The sequence below is a fragment of the Lissotriton helveticus genome, chromosome 8, assembly GCF_964261635.1.
Source record: "Lissotriton helveticus chromosome 8, aLisHel1.1, whole genome shotgun sequence".
Lineage (NCBI taxonomy): Eukaryota > Metazoa > Chordata > Amphibia > Caudata > Salamandridae > Lissotriton > Lissotriton helveticus.
Window position 1 is genome coordinate 1,559,377,515 of NC_136069.1, and position 17,840 is coordinate 1,559,395,354.

The 17,840-nt window shown below is 44.6% G+C and overlaps 1 protein-coding gene across 1 annotated transcript in view; it reads left to right on the plus strand.

Annotated features, from left to right (window-relative positions):
• The window catches only part of MRPL48 (mitochondrial ribosomal protein L48), a 67,376-nt gene that overhangs the window by 26,366 nt on the left and 23,170 nt on the right, over positions 1-17,840 (plus strand). Inside the window, exon 5 of the mRNA XM_078656247.1 lies at positions 14,217-14,386. Within this exon, the coding sequence (XP_078512373.1) occupies positions 14,217-14,386 (170 nt within the window). The remainder of the gene's footprint in view (positions 1-14,216; positions 14,387-17,840) is intronic.

Consider the following 17,840-nt stretch of genomic DNA (forward strand, 5'->3'; position numbering starts at 1 on the left):
TTGCAACATGAGGTGTCAGTGTGCTTTATCTCTACTGTACAGACTTTGCCCCAGGCGTAAAAAGCTGTTCAACGTGGCAGCTATAAAGTTGCATCAGGGGAATGAATCAGATCTTGCAATACTTTTGTTTTCCAATGATATACGTACTATTGGCATAAAAAAAAGAACCTTCTCTTAAGTGCGATATTAGTGAATTTTAGATAGCAGGTTTACGTTTTAGGATATACTTCATCTAACGTGAAATACATACACCTATTCCTGATCTTTGTCATCTTTGCTCAACCAAAAAGTGTTTTTCAGCCCCTCATTTTTTAATTTTTATGTGTGCATGATTATGAGCTCACACCATATAAATGATGGAAAAAAGCAGAAAAATAAATAAGTATTAATGTAGGTGGAGAAGTCCCATAAACGTATAAACACTTTGTCAATAAAGAAAGTATTCAAAATGAAGTACAGCTACTGGTTGGTGATAGATTTTTGCCTTTCCCAGGTTAAATAATTTGACAGCCGGTAGGCAGTATTTACAATGCTTTCTCAGACTTAGTTGGTAAAAGTCTTTTTTTGGCTGCAGTTTACCCTCCTAGGAACCGTAAAGGGTGTTTCATGGTGTTAAAGTCATCCACTGACTAGGGCCTTTTCAGGTCTGTCAGATTTCGGGAACATCAGCATATTGGAAGTGAACCGTTTTGACACACATATGGGGTAACAATGCACCCTGCCAGGAAAACTTTGATTTTATCTCTTTTAAAATTAATGTTTGCAAAAAGTAAGCCACTCTAGTCTGATGTCGGATATGAGTATTTTAGGTGCCAGGAGAGAATAGGTTCACACCGTATAGCCCTGCCTGCCTGGCACAGCAATTGCACCCTAATCCCTTTGGCCTTTGAGCCTTAAGGGGCCGTGTATGCTGTAGTCTGCATCGCTGGATATATAATGGCCACAAACGGAGCTGTTTATTAGTCACTTTCATATTGGAACTCTCTGTTGTTTTCAAAGTAGCGGGCATTGGCAGTTCAAAGCTACGTGAAATTTAGGGAGCAGCATTGCATCTGTGTGTACCTTCACAAAATCATGAACCAGTTGTTGCTGGATAATTGATGAGTCCATCAGTCCATCGTAACCGTCACCCTTGACTTGGCCAATTCCCACATACTGCTTTGGACGTCATATGTTCCTCATCCTTAACAACCAAAATCCATCCTGCACAATCAACTCTGTCCTCTTCGCCTAATTAAACCATCAGAACCCTATTTGGCCTTATGTCTAGTGAATTTGTGTCTTCCTAGTGAATGTGTGTCTTCCTAGTGAATGTGTGTCTTCCTAGTGAATGTGTGTCTTCCTAGTGAATTTGTGTCTTCCTAGTGAATTTGTGTCTTTCTAGTGAATTTGTGTCTTTCTAGTGAATTTGTGTCTTACTCATCCTCAAAAATCTCTGATAAGAAATGCTGTGTACCGTTATTTCTGCCCCCTCCACTGTCTTCTACCCCACGTCTTGTATTTTCCACTCATTCTGTCCAATATGACTTTTTTGCCTGACCTCACCTACTGAACTGATCCCAATACAACCATCAGCATAACCCATCATGCGCTCCATATATCCTCTTTATCCCCAGTTGGTAAAGTGATAAGCCCTAGCACTTATAGGCCTCAGCTATCTTTTCTGCCTCATTAACCACTTTCTTTTCTCTGACTCTTGCACTTATTTATTTAAATTGGCAATTGTACTTGCTTTGGTAAAATAAAAGTGAGGGCTCTTTCTTCGTACAAATCCTATTACTGTCCAGTCTTGCATCTTCCATTCTTCATTAAGACTACAGCACTACAAATGTCCTGCTGGCATACTGACTAGCTTTCATATTACTTAACCCACTGCAATTTGGCTTTCTTCCACAGCATTCTATGGAAGCAGCTTTTGTGGATATTTCCACTTCCTTACCTCTACTGACGACAATTAATCCTCTTAACCTTTCTGCATCATAAGACTTAGTTCACCACCCAAGGTTGTATGTCATAATATCGAGCACTAAGATATCATGTTTCCAGGAAATTGTAGATTGAAAAGACATTGTGATGTTTGTATTGCAACAGTTATTTACTAGGCATAAAGCCAACACATAACGGGCGACATTTTACAGATGAAGAATATTACCTGGTGCAACTTGCATGCTTTGTCTTTTCAGACTTGGCAAACAATTTGTTGCCATTTTGATCTTCAGTCTTGAGAAGTATCCGACAGGCAGAAAATGATTACAGCTGACACTAATATTATCTGAGTAGCTAATGTTGGCTGCAGATCATCCACCGGTAAAAACAAATGGTGGTAGGATGCCTTTGACATTTATGCAATAGATGCATTAATGACATTTCTTGCATTGACTTTTTATCAGCTGTAGAAAGTGCCAAATCTCAAACACTGCCTTTCAGTATCCAGATAGTGTGTGTGTGTCTGTGGAAAATTCTATAATGGAAAATGTCACAAGTCGTATTATTTCCTGCAAGCGAGGAAAGAAATTCACACCTGAGTTACATAAAATGAACACTATGAAAGCCGGAAAATATCTGGAGAAAATGTATATCGGAGAAAAACTAATTGTTGGAATAATTAAGGTACAGCTGGAGCAGAGACATAATAAAGGCTAAGAAATCTTTTTCATTACAAATAGATGAGACTGAATATGGAGCAGAACTTCTCTTGCAAATGCTATTGAAAGTTAAGAATATTGAAAGCCATACACTGAGGCAGAGGCTTCTGAAGAAAACTGTGTAGCTACCTGTTAATGTTTTTGTAACCTAAACCACTATTGTTGTAGACTGAATTGTTTTAGCTCCCAGTGAGCCTAAGTATTTAGAAAGGGGCACACCTCAGAAATATGTACCACACACCCTGTCCGTATAACAAGAAGACATTTTTCACCTGAAATTTTAGCTGTAGAAATTAAGGCAATTATTTTGAACTACAAACTGTTGGTTAAACAGTTTAATTGGCCGCCCCTTTATTGATAAAAGAAGCACTGGTCAAAACACCTGATCAAATGTCCTTGTGATAACCTGTCAGAGCAATCAGACATGCACATTCTCTTCTTTTCTAAATTTTATATTAAGCCTAGACGAAAATTGGTCATCCCCCTACTGAAGATCATGGATGTAAATCGCTGTCGCCCTGCCTTTTTAGCTGTACAGAAACTGGACAATATTTTAACTGTCGTATTTATTTCCTCGTTTAAAAAAAAATTCTTTTAAACTACGAAAAACGATGGTATTCTGAATTATAATGTACTGTCTATGAAATTATGTTGAACTGTCTCTGGAACTATGTAGAAATGTCTTTGGTATTATGACAAAATATTTGTGTATTTATGATAATTCGACAATGGTGCTCTTAATGAATTTATTAATTGAATGTGATTTTATATGAACTTTTATGGTTATTCTGTTTTAATAACGGAAAAAAGAATTTGAATGAATGATAAAAGAAGCCAATTGTCTTCAGTTGCATTCTAGTAGTGTCAGAAATGTAAGTTATTAAAATGGAAGGAGATGACCCCTACCAATAAACACAATCTGGTTAGGCCTTTATACAGTTCTTTGAGAACTCTGCTAAACCCCTGGTAGTTATTGCACAAATCCCCAGAGGAATGCGTGTAAAGGTCAAGCAGTACTAACAATTCTAAAGTACAGAACACACCACAATAGCCTCAAACCAATTTAGACAAGTAGGGAAAAATATAATGAGCAAAAAGACATGAAGATAAGGGGAACTGTAGATATATTTTTTGTAAGCTTTAATCGGGAAGCACAAAGAAAGTGCAAAGCACCATGGAAAAGTAACAGTTCATAACTGACCTGAATCTAGCGTAAATTCTGGGGAGCACAGGCCTGGTACACCACGCAGGTACTTTTGGTCAAAGTTTTTACCTTTGGACTTGGTCTCTAAAATGGAAGTCTAAATCTTCCCAATGGGCAAGGTCCAAGGCTGGCGCTGTCTAGAGTCCCTCAAAGTTGGATACTTAATGTAGAGCTCCTGCTGAAATCATTGGTTTGAGATCCAGAAGCTGCACGTGAGACACACTGATTTAATGATCACCGAGGGTGCTTCACCAGTGGATAGACTTGCTGCCTCACACTTATCCAAAGCTTTACCTATGGACTTGATTACTTTCTTACAAATCCGAATCCTCCAGCGTGGCAAGGCTCAGCGCTATAGCAGGCCAGTGCTCCTTTTACCGTGAGGTCCAGCTGAACCTTTTTTTCGTTGTGGAAAAAAGTTCCTAGTGGGACAAACATGGTTTTTTTAACCTATCTGCAGTAAAAAAAATCTTGACCAGTTTCTGCACCATATCTCAGTCCTCCGGAGGTGGAAGAAATGACTGTCCCACTTTTCGCCAACTGCTGCAAAAATTCCTTCTGATGAGTCCTGCATTCCCTAGCTCCTCCGTGTTTGGCTTTGAGGTAGCAGGTCTCTCTTCAACCTGGTCTCTTGCCTTAGTGGGCAGGTGTCCTTCTCCTTTTTGTGTCCCTAAACCAGACCAACGAGAGGCCACCCACTTGACCCTTAGAGAGCAGTTTCTGTGATTGGGTACCAGAAGGAGTCTGGTGTCCTTGGATCTTTAAGTCATTGGGTAAGCCCTCTTCTTTCTGCAGGCATTGGAAGCTTTCTTTTAGCATGGCCTTCATCAGGTGTAGTCTTCCCAGGTCCAGGAATTTTCTGAGGAGGTCGTGGATGAGGTGTACCAAGTGTCTCCGGTGCACTAGCTAATGGTTGGACAAATTGTGCCCTCCAATCCTAGTAGCCTCCCCACTGTCTTTTGCAGCATTTCCTCGTTGCCTTCCTGTAAAATTACCCAGGAGCCTCTTTCCAATATGGCAGAAATCTTCTGCCCCTTGCAGGCTTGTCTTGATCACTTTAGACAGTTGTCTAGTTGGGTGAGCTCCGCTCCCACCCGACAGGTTTCAAACTGGTTCACTTTCCTGCTGGGAATGGAACTTGCTGTCTTGGAGGGTCCTGGGAATGAATAAAGAATGATTAGTAGAAGGTCTCTGTCATCAACTAGTTATAAGAGGAAGTGCTTAGACTGTCCTTTGTTTTTCTAGCTGATCCTAACTGTCCCAGTTGATAATCCCTGCAAAGGGGTCAGCAGTTAACATTGCTCTGTCCTTTGTACTCAGAGGTAGGACGTTATTTTCTGAGCCTGGTTCATTATTTTCTGAGACAAGGAGGACCATTCCATCTCTAGGGTTGTGATATGTGACAGAACTGTTTTTTAGCCAGTTGTACCTTTGGCAGCTTTAAGTACCTTTTTATACAGTTACTTTTCAACACAAGTTAGCTATAATCTGATTTCACTATTGAATTAGATTTTGAAAATTAAGTATGAAGTAACTTTGAATGACTGTGCAAGCATTTTCCCCAGATGCAGATATAAAATAAAATATTTTAATCACCCCATGGAAAATGTAGCTTAACATGCACATAGCGTTTAAGCCTCCAGTGACTGTGAGGGCATACTTTTTAAATATATAGTGGGCCACATTTTTATATATTGGGTACCCTGCCTTGTGGATTTACAAGGCAGAATTCAGGGGTGGTTTATTAGTATATGAAATATGTTTTCATATATGGTAAAGGCACTCATCCTTGTCATGTATTGTAGTGCCTTTAAACTGCAGTTTAGCCAAAAGTCAATTTAGTTCCTACCAGCCATACATTTTTATTTGGGTGTTATAAGTACACATTGTAACCTATATATGCCATTTAAATCCCATGCTTTTGGTAAATGTTCTGCTCCACCTACTTTGGCCTTACGTGAAAAATTAAATAGACCAATTGGGTGAAACCAATTTTACCCATACCATTTTAGTTTATGGAACAATACGATGTATTGAACCTACATGGCTAGATCCACAGCTTTCCACCTACAACTAGTGGCCGGCAGCAAGAATTATGAACTTCTTTACACAGTTGGACCCTACAACCCGAACGGAGGCTGTCCACTTTGAGCAGGTACGTTTTATTCAACATATTTACGAACATATGAAAATATCCAACAGGCACTACCTCCACCCCTCACCCCTGCTCCTCCGCACCCATTTCAATAAAAATCAATACAAATGCTGGGCTCATTGGACAGAAAGAAAAGTGGAGAAAACATATTGGATGTATGCCTAGTCCGTTGGTGGTGTTTCGCTGGGAACCAATCTAAGCAGCCTTAAATGAATTGAACAGGTTAATTCTCAAACTTTTGAGGAGAGGATTCTGATAAAAGAGGCCCATATTCCTGAATACGATGTGCTTTGGGTGTCAATAGTCATGGTCAATCATTCCATTCCCAAGATAAACCATAGCCTATGCAGCCGGGAGACATGATCAGGAGTTTTACCAGTTCCCCACAGTGATAAAATCGCCAGTTGTGCAGCTCCAACGCCAGAGCCATCTGGCGGCCCCGGAGGGAACACAAGGGAAAGGTCAGATGGTTTGAAAGGCCAAGTATAGTCTATGCTGGAAATCTAGTGATAGAGGTATTGAAGGCAGCATCAATATCGGTGAGGACCAGGTCCCAAAAATGAGACGGCTTGGGACAGTGCCATAGGAGTTGCAGCAGGGATCCTGTCTGTCTACAGCCCCGCCAACATTCTTTAGAGCGCCCGGGATTTCAAGTATGTAGGTGGGCTGGAGTTAAATACCAATAGGAGACAATCTGGTAGGTTGCTTCTGTGTTAGCCATGTTGTGTGCCGTGTGGTGAGTTCTATAGAAAATATCTGCCTATCCTTTGGTAGTGAGATCTTTCCCCCTCTTCACCTCCCATCTACACTACCCTTGGACTTTTCCCCAGGCGTCCCTCCAGCCAGGAGAGAGTAAATTTCAGATATGAGATAGGAGTCGTCTGATTTAAGTAGCAGCCATTTCTCAAATGGAGTCATGGTGCTGGAAGCCCCCCGAATGTAGCCCGACAAGATCACCCAGTGCTGCAACTGTAAGTACTGGTGGTAAACTGTGGAGATAAGGGCGTAGTCTAATTTCAACTGTTCGAACTGTATTAGTCCCTTGCGATCAAAGAGGAAACCCACATGCTTACAGCTGCTCTCTTGCCACTGTTTGAAGATTGCCGTGCTTTGCCCAAGCTGGAAATCGTGATTTTTTGTGATTGGGTCATTGGGGAGGGAATGTCCGGCCAAGTCGTAGGGCCACGGAGTCCGACACGTTTAGCATCAAGCTTGTCACTGGGGAGAAATAAAGACCATAGGCTCTGTTCTTGCTTGGAAGCCAGGCCTCCCTCCATATGGTAGATCCGGCCACCGCTTGATCCATAAAGGACCAATGCTTTTCAGAAAAAGCCTACATCCTCTCTACGAGAAAGCAGAGTTGAGTAGCCTGGTAATAACGATGGGAACCCTAGACGGCCATCGACTTTTGACGGTATAAAATCGCATGGTGCAGAAGGAGTTTCTTGCCCTCTCAAATGAAATATTGATGGCGCTTTTAACGAAGGGATTGCTTTGGGCGGAGGGTAGAATGGAAGAGTTTGAAAAATATAAAGTATGCATGGAAGAATGGTCATTGTAACTGCCGCTATACAGCCAGACCAGGAGAGATGTAATCGACTCCAGGAGGACAAGGACTCTTTGGTCTGAGGTAAAAGAGCAGAGTAATTTAGTTGTGCCGTCTTGGAAGGGGGCTTCGCCAACTGAATGCCAAGGTAGGGAATCGCGTCTGGTGACCAAGCAAAAGGAAATTTGGATCGCAATGTGGCTTCATGAGGAGGGACGATGGAGAGATTACCATTTTAGTGTAAAATATTTTTATTAATTTTGTCCAGTTACAGATACCATTGCCTACATCCACTGACTTGCGAGGTGTCGTTTCAACCTTTTTTGTATTAACAAACTATAACCGTGCCCGAGCTCTCCCCATGCCCATCCCCTCACTACAGACAACACTTGAGGGCATTGTACATGACCTTTAGATCCTAGGAAAAAGGCACGAGTGCTGGGAAAAACATCTATTCACTTTGTGTGTTTGCTCAGTCACCCTTGGGGTAGGATCTGGGACCTATTTTCAGGTATGAGATGAAGAGATGAAGTGTTCTGAGATATCTTGGTGTAATTCTCTGTATTCAGGAGATAGTACTGAAGTAAACGGGGACCAATCCGGCTAATAACTTATGACTTTCATTGTATTGTGTTATCCTTTCCATTCCAAGGCAATCGCCCTTCCTGCGAAAACAGGTGATGGGGGTGGGGGGGGGTGTTTGTTTACCCTATGCAGTTACGATGGCCTGGACTGTGGACAGCTGATATTAGTGCCACTGATAGCTATTTACCTCTCATTGATTCATGTGATTCACCTCCCGGGACTGGTTGACCAAGCAGTGCAGCGCCTGGGTCGCTAGCAATATAAACATGAAAATATTCCGCAATTCTTCAAGTACTCCTTCCCAACAGCACCTCCGCTTCGGACAGTGCCACAAGTGGCAGAGGGATCCAGTGGCCCCATATCTCCTCCAACAAATATTCAGCTTTTTTTGTCCCACGTTACTGTTCTCTATGGTGTTCTATACCAGGATCTTGGCACTTGATACTGTGTTTCGCTAATTTTGCCAGTTCTTGCTGGGGCTTGAGTCCTATCATAAATGTTTCCCATTCCTTGTTGGTGAGAGTAATCCCTAGTTCTAGCTCCCATCACATTTATGCTGCTATTTTGTGCTTGGCGTGCACCTATAACAGGTGTTTGTGTAAGGCTGATGTGGTGTAGCACCCATCAGCCATTTCTCTAAATTGGTTAGCTCTCATGGGGACCCCTCCTTGATCCTTGGTGGGAGTACACAATGTTTTGGCGGTGAGAAAATCTTTCTGCCTTTGGAAGGTTGTATTGGCACTTAAGCTCTTCACATTTTTGGTCTGGTCATCTTTAAATAAGGAACAACCTGTTCTTTTGCCACTTTAGAAAGTAGTGATTGTACAGGGCTGGGGAGAATTCTGGATTGAAAGATAAAGGGGGGTATATGGGACGAAGTAATTCGTAAACTCCATCGTAGCAGCCACCCTGTCTATACAGCCAGGAAAGTTTGTATTGCAAGTGAATAACACAGTCCCCAGCTCCCATGAGGATGTAGAGACCAATGATCTACCAGAGGGTGATGACCACTAAGAGATGGTCTGTCCTGCACACTAGCTTATGTGTCTCTGTTTCCCCTATTCCACAAGGTAACATAACAGCCCACCGGATCAAGACTGATTTACATAAGGCTGGATTCAAACTTATGTGGCATGGTGGGCAAAAGAACAATGGATTGGAATGCTACCCTGAGCAATTGCCGGCGGTTAGACTTACTGCAGGCATTCCACTTGGCACCTTCTGTGTGCTCAATATAATGCCCTAAGTGGGCAACTGTATGCCCAGACATGGTTCTCATGCTCGCTGTGTCACTAGAACAAAACTACACCCAATTGAAGAGCGCCATTCATGGCGAAACTAGTGTTGGGTTGCTTGAGTTCTGGTTCAGGAAGGACCTGGCAGTTTGGGGTAGACTGTTCCTTTTGGCGCAGTGTCAAGACTGATTTGCACATGGCTATGTTCAAACCAAGGTGGTATTTATGGGCAAAAGAACAATGTATTGGAATGCTACCTGAGCTATTGCCAGTGTTTATACTCTTTGCAAGTATTCCTCCCATGACCTTTTGTGTTCTCAATGAAACATCCTAAGTGGCCACAGGTGTGCCCAAACGTGGGTCCCATGTTTCCTTTGCCACTGGGACCAACCTACACCCAAAGGAAGTGTGAAACCAGACTTGGGTTGCTTGTGTTCCAGTCGGGGAGAACCCGGCCCAACAGTTTGGGCTGAACTGCTTCTATTGGACATGATCAAGCCTGATTTGCATATTTTTGGGTCTAAACAGGTGGCACGGTGGGCAAAGGAACAGTGGGTTGAAATGCTACCTTGAGCAGTTGCCAGTGGTTCGATTTATTGCAAGCTTCCCATCCATCACCTTTTGAGTGCTTGATCACAATAGAACTGTCTGTTAATGTTTGGATGTGTGGTATCGCTAAACCACCCTGTGAAACCAGCCCATATGTATATCCTTACCTCTATTGTCTGAGTTTTGTTCATCCTGATGTAGTTGTTTACCAGGGCTTGATTTTGATTTGAGGTCGCCTGAGGCAAGGAAATCGTAAGCCTTTGAAAGAAACAAGAGGCTCTTTGGCAGGATCCTGATTTTATTTATGGCAACTCTACCAGGCCAGTAGAAGTGCTGCAGATGCAACTTCTGCAAGTCTTGTTTCTAATTCTTTTTGTCAATGGGAGTAATATAGGGTGGAAACTTGCACAATTGTATGTCGCAGCTTGAACCCCAAGAATGTTACCACTGTAGCCCTCATTCTTCACCAGGGCTTCAGATTTTCCACATTTATTTTGAATCCCAAAACTGCTTTATAGACTTACAATTGTTCAAGTGAGGAACCCACAGATTCACTTGGTTCTTGTAATGACACCCTTATGACATCCCCAAACATAGTTCGTTTAAAATTATCGTGACCTACTTTGACACCTTTTTATTTTCCCTCCCATTTTCTAATAACATTGGCCAAGGGTTCCATAGTCAGTGCAAATATTAGAGGCGAGAGTGGGCACCCCTAGCTGTTCATCTGAAGAGGGGCTTTTGGAGACTGGTAACTAGCCCTAGCCAAGTTCAGGAAGCAGTGTCTGAAACCCATACCATACTCCTCTGTACCACAATTGATATGAATGTAACGCATATACATCTTTGTACACAGTTTCAATGTGAAGGTATAATTCTAGAAACTGGAGTTAAATGGTTCAGCATTGATCTGGGATGTTGTTTTATTTCAGGTATGCAATAGTGCACATGTAGCACCATGGAGCAGTGGAATAGTGTATAAAGATCATGTTTTTCTTTTTTACAGGAGCACCCTGAAAATGAGGTGCTGTAAGTACAACAGTACAATTTTGTTTTACTGTTTTTTTTGTAAAGTGCTCAAACCCCCTTGCGGTGGCTCTAGAATGCTTCGTTATGGTGCTTGACCTCCAAATGAGAGCTATCAAAGGAAATCCGGATATGCTCATGATGGACGTGCCATAGAGACACTGCACTGCACTGTACAGTCACCATACATTTAATATTTGCAATTTAAGGCACAGTGGGAGCATGTGACTTACCCAGATTCACCTAATTGTTGGGTCAATTGTGCCCACGTCGTGGCAAGAGTCCAGGTCTGGAGCTCTAGCTCGATCATGTAGCCACTAGACTTGCCCCTCTCTGGTAACATTTGCTGATGCTAATACCGTAGCTTTACTACTCTGTAAACTTCATGATAGATCCACGGAGAAGCTATTTCTGTGTTTTGCAGAGAAAAAAGTTGCTTACATGAATTAGCAACTTTCCTTTCCAGTCTTCTTTCTTTTACCCTTTATTTTACATGCAGCGTTTTTGTACCAGTGGTATTTTTTAAATTATTTATATGTGAGTAAGGATTTTCAGAGAGACAATAACCATTTAGGTAATTTATTTCATTAATCTTTTTTACAGATTAGACAGTTCAATGGTATTTTCATAGATATCTCTACTTAACATCAAATGAAAGTACTCTGTGAAGTATCCATCATAATGTCACATATTCTGAAAATACTCCAACTTGAGTACATACTCCATAGTGGCTACTCAACCTAAAGAGTCTATCCTTCAAAAAGGTGTTCGGACGAAGGTTCTTGCCCTTTTTTGATGATATTCAACGCTTCTCACATTATTTTATGCATGCTAAGCCACCAAAGATTCCATACTGGGGAATAAAAGTACTTTCCTGTAACAAAAATCCCCCAGTGTGGCCATTATGCAAGTTTGTCTTACAACCCCTTGTCTAATCTGTTGGTCCTCTAAACAAACATATGAGTGGGCATTGATATACAAGCTGCTGCTCCCTCATGATAGCCTCTTGGTTCTTAGTTACCTTAATATGTCATGAGATCCCATCTATGTGTTGCAGATTCCCAAAATAAAACAAAGTTGCATAACCTTGGAACCAACAGGTTTGGGTTGTAATTTTGGGTGTTTCACTTACGAACAAATGTTTTTGTAAACTGTGTCATCTTCCTATACTTGAGTACAACCACGGCCTCTGTCTTTCAGGAGAACTGGAAAATCGTCTGAATAGCAGCATGAAGCACTATATAAAAACAAATGTAATATAAGGGAAGGGAAGAAGAAAATGTTATCGCAGATCTTGTCCCCGCATTGAGCACTCCCAGATTTTTCACAGCAACCCTGGTCTCACTGACGCTGTCCCCGAGCTGCTGGTTGCACTGTGACTTGTGGGCGCCGCACCGCCTCTCTTCACATCACCGCTCTGGTCTTAGCAATGACACACCAAGCTGACCTTGACGCCTCTGCCTGCACTGTGGCCTGGGGGCACCGCTCATAAGTTATGCAATGCACAACCCCGTCCCGTACTTCAGCCTTGGTCCACTGCCATTGACTCCAGATCTTCTGACGACAATTGCTCTTCAGCAACAACCACGCCGCTGCTTGCACTGTGACCTGTCGGCACAGCAACAAGCTCCGCCACACTTTGCACCGCAGCCCTGGTCTCACTGACGCCGCTGGCCGCTGTCATCAAGCCGCTGCCAGCACTGCGACCTGATGGTACTGCATGCCGCACAGCTCCACTTCGCACCGCAGCTCCGACGCCTGCCTAAGTCAACGCGGAGTTTGATCGGCATACAAGGAACTGCCCTAGACTGGATCTGCTAGTTCCTCACGGAAGAAGCCAAAGGATCAGACTACCGCCCTTCCTCTCTGCCCCCACTGACATCACCTGCGGAGTACCACAGGGGTCGTCTGAGACCGACCCTCTACAACATCTACATGCCCGCCCCCCCGCAGACATCGTCCGACAACACGGCCTCAACATCGTATCCTATACCGATGACACCCAACTCATCCTCTTCCCTCACCAAAGACCCCACCACCGCAAAACTCAACTTCCAGAGAAGAATGCAAGAAGTGGCCGTCTGGATGACCAACAGCTGCCTAAAACTCAACACTGAGAAAACAGAAGTCCTTGTCCTCGGAACCACCTCTTCAGCATGGGACAACACCTGGTCGCCCACCGCCCTCGGAAGCTCACCTACCCCCTCAGACCACGTCAAGAACCTCTGCATCATACTCGACGCATCACTCACCATGAACCAACAGGTCAACGCTGTCACCTCCAGCTGTTTCAACACCCTCCGCATCCTCCGAAAGACCTTCAAATGGATCCCCACCGAATCGAGAAAAACAGTCACCCAAATGGACCCCCCCCCTAATCGAGAAACAGTCACCCACGCACTCGTCAGCAAACTCTACTACGGCAACGCACTCTATGCCGGCATTAACAAGTCCCTACTCCGCAGACTGCAAACAATACAGAACACCACGGCCAGACTCGTCCTCAGCATCCCCCCACCACGAACACATCAGACAGCACCTGCAGCAACTCCACAGCCTCCCAGTGGAGAAGAGAGTCACTTACGCCTACACGTGCCTACACAACAACTGACCCAAATACCTCCACGGCAGAATTAACTTCCACGTACCCAAAAGAAACCTGCGATCAGCCAACCTTGCACTGGCTGAAACCCTGTGGAGCCACTGAGCCAGATCAGGCGGAAGATCGTTCTCCCACATCGCAACCAAGACCTGGAATGAGCTACTGGCAGATATCAGATGCGCCCCCTCCCTGAACACCTTCAGGAAGACCCTCAAGACCTGGCTCTTCGGCTGAACGGAGCGGCGAACAGCATACCGCGGACTCAAAGACCTTTGCAAAAAGTGTATTTTTTAATGTATGGCACAACAACTGTATATCACCTTCACGATACTAAGATGCATAGATGTGGTGGTATTTATCTTCCTTATGTCTTGATTGTCAATGTGCAAATTGTTTGACAGTAAGTAGCTAAAGAAGTTCTGATCTATGCCTCAAGCTACTGCCCCTCCTTTAAACTTGCCCACATAGAGCTGTTTCCTCTAGACTTTATAGAGGGGTTGGTGAGAGACAACTCGGAAAAAGTACTAATGGTAGAGGTAAGTAACTTTTGTTATCTGGCTCTGTGCATGTGATCATAGAGCTGAAAAGATTTCTGGTAATCTGTTCTTCCCTCATGTGTAATGGATACTGATACCTTGGCTTAGTCATAACTTTTCCATCTTGTTTCAGCCAAAGAAAAAGAAAGAAAAGGTACAGATGAAGGAGATCAGTGCTGGCACTGACTTAGAGTTTGGGGCCCTCAACATTCAAGTGTCTGGCTATGAAATGACTCTGGTGGAACACTATGCACAGTATGTGCACTGCCTTTGCAACCGGCTGAATGTGAAAGTAGAAGAGAGGTATGTAGATCAAAGTTTGACTACATGTACAAACATGTATGTGTGTGTTTCAGAGTATTAGTGATGTTGTAGGGAGCTGCTCTCCATCTATACCTGGAACTACCGAGAGTTCCCTCTTCCTTTTTAGGTCTCCTGGCGTTTAACAGCGCGTCAGCGCTGTGTCCGCCAGGAGATCTTTTGTCAGTGACTATGCTTCCCAGGAGACAGGGCTGGCCGCGCGCATTGCCTCTTCAAGGAGGCTATTTGAGCGGGGCACGCGCTCGCGAACGCGCTCAGCTGCTGTCTCCCAGGAAGCTCTTTCACCAAACACGCATGCGCATACACAGACGCATACACAGACACACACACACACACACACAAGCGCCCATGCACGCACGCACCCACACATACAGAGAACCTACCCCCGCTGTCGCATACACACACGCGTGCACACACACACCCACAAGTGCACCGAGCGCCCCCCGCCCCCACTTACCGCCACTCCGGACTTCAGCCGCCACCGCTCCTCTCCTGGGCAGGCACTCCGTGGGCGCGGCTTCCAGCAGGAAACGGAAGTCCCGCCCCACGGTAGTTTTCCTCACGCGCACACGACCCCCCAGCCTCTTAATAAATTAAATGGTGTACACAGCACGCAGGCGCAGCCTTTGCCCCGGCCAGGCCTCAGAGGTTCGTTCTACATTAATTAAATGGTGCGCAACTGCTGCGCAAGCGCGTCCCCGGCCAGGCCTCTCTGGAGCCGGGACTGCTACACCAGAGAGCTCTTCCGATTCCAGGAAGTGGGGTGAGGGGTCAAGGGATAACTGTCTGAGGACCCCTGTTCCGAGGACGGGTGTGAACTGTGAGCTGTACTCACCAGATTGGACTCGGACCCTCCGGACCCTCACCCTCAGAGTCGAGGGATGCTCTGTGCAGGCCTCTGAGGGTCTCAATCTGCGGACATCACCAGCTACCGAGCCGAGCCCCAGAGAAGGCGAGTGAGGTGTGAGAGACACCCTGCCCTCACGGCACCAGAGGAGACGGTTAGTGAGCTGTGAGGGGCCCCTTGCCCTCTCCCTCGTTCCCCGGGTCACTCACTCTTCATCCTCTGCCCTCCCCAACCCAAACTTCATTCTCTGCTCGCCCCTTCCTCCACCCCACTCTTCCACCTCCTCTCCCTCACACCACTTCTTTCAAAGTTGCCGTTTTCTTTTGAAATGTTTTGCACTGTTAGTGTGTAAGTGAAGCATATGTTTCCATACACGTGTGTGCTGCAAAAACACGGACTGACTGCCGCCTCGCCCTTCATCCTCTCCTGCTGTGCACCAGCAAGAGCGTCACTGGCATCACTAGCGTCACTGGGGTCAAGTCACAAGATGCCTTCCGCTGGAGTCATCAAAAGTAAACATGATTTAAGTAATTATACACAGCTGGTCAGAAGAAGCAAAGGACACCAGACGATCTGTTCCTATTGTGAAGCGCTCTGTCACCTTCGGGTAAAGTCCGCGCTATATAAAAATGCATAAATAAATAAATAAATAAATAAATCTGCCGTTCCTAAAGCCCCCTCCCCCCCGCCCCCCTCCCGCTGCAGACAAGCAGCCAAAGGCCTCTGTTGATCCTTTTCACAGTTTCTTCTTCACAGAGCCCTGGTTCCAGCCCCTGAAGTCACAATGCAGAATGACGCCCCCCCCCCCTCCTAAATGTGATAAGGGACTCGAGTCACCAATGTTTCACAAACACACATCGGCTTTGAGCTGAATGGGGCCCTTGAAGGCACCCCCTCTCTGCACCGAAGGAGTTACAGGGACTTGTGTGAACCCTCTGGTCTACCAACCACTCTACACACCGCCATCCACCCTTTCCCTTCTCCTCCACTATCCTCGAAAGCATCAACCCTCCGCTGCACAATATTTGGGACTTTTGATAGTGTTGGTTCATCCCTGGGTGTTTGACAACTTCTGTTTGTTTACTGGTACTTGATAGTAACAGACGATCTCTGGGTGTCTGACCGTGTCTGTCTATGTGTATTTGGTACTGACGGTTTATCTCTGGATGGCTGACCGTGTCTGTTTTTCTATGGGTAGTTATTAGTGATGGTTTATCTCTGGGTGTCTGACAGTGTCTGTCTATGTGAATTTGATAGTGACGGTTCATCTCTGTGTCTGACAGTGTCTATTTGTCTATGTGTATTAGATAGTGATGGTTTATCTCTGAGTAATTTACAGTGTCTGTCTATGGTTAGTTGACAGTGTTGCTTCGTCTCTTGGTGTCTGACAGTGTCTGTTTGTCTATGGTTAGTTGACAGTGTTGGTTCGTCTCTGGGTGTCTGACTGTGTCTGTTTGTCTATGGTTAGTTGACAGTGTTGGTTCGTCTCTGGGTGTCTGACAGTGTCTGTCTATGGTTAGTTGACAGTGTTGGTTCGTCTCTGGGTGTCTGACAGTGTCTGTTTGTCTATGGTTAGTTGACAGTGTTGGTTGTTCTCTGGGTGTCTCTGATAGTGTCTGTTTGTCTATGGTTAGTTGACAGTGTTGGTTGTTCTCTGGGTGTCTCTCTGATAGTGTCCGTTTGTCTATGGTTTGTTGACAGTGTTGGTTCGTCTCTGTGTCTGACAGTGTCTGATTGTCTATGGATAGTTGACAGTGTTGGTTCGTCTCTGGGTGTCTGACAGTGTCTGTTTGTCTATGGTTAGTTGACAGTGTTGGTTCGTCTCTGGGTGTCTGACAGTGTCTGTTTGTCTATGGTTAGTTGACAGTGTTGGTTCGTCTCTGGGTGTCTGACAGTGTCTGTTTGTCTATGGTTAGTTGACAGCGTTGGTTCGTCTCTGGGTGTCTGACAGTGTCTGTTTGTCTATGTGTATTAGATAGTGATGGTTTATCTCTGAGTAATTTACAGTGTCTGTCTATGGTTAGTTGACAGTGTTGCTTCGTCTCTTGGTGTCTGACAGTGTCTGTTTGTCTATGGTTAGTTGACAGTGTTGGTTCGTCTCTGGGTGTCTGACTGTGTCTGTTTGTCTATGGTTAGTTGACAGTGTTGGTTCGTCTCTGGGTGTCAGACAGTGTCTGTCTATGGTTAGTTGACAGTGTTGCTTCGTCTCTTGGTGTCTGACAGTGTCTGTTTGTCTATGGTTAGTTGACAGTGTTGGTTCGTCTCTGGGTGTCTGACTGCGTCTGTTTGTCTATGGTTAGTTGACAGTGTTGGTTCGTCTCTGGGTGTCTGACAGTGTCTGTTTGTCTATGGATAGTTGACAGTGTTGGTTCGTCTCTGGGTGTCTGACAGTGTCTGATTGTCCATGGTTAGTTGACAGTGTTGGTTCGTCTCTGGGTGTCTGACAGTGTCTGTTTGTCTATGTGTATTAGATAGTGATGGTTTCTCTCTGAGTAATACAGTGTCTGTCTATGGTTATTTGACAGTGTTGCTTCGTCTCTTGGTGTCTGACAGTGTCTGTCTATGGTTAGTTGACAGTGTTGGTTCGTC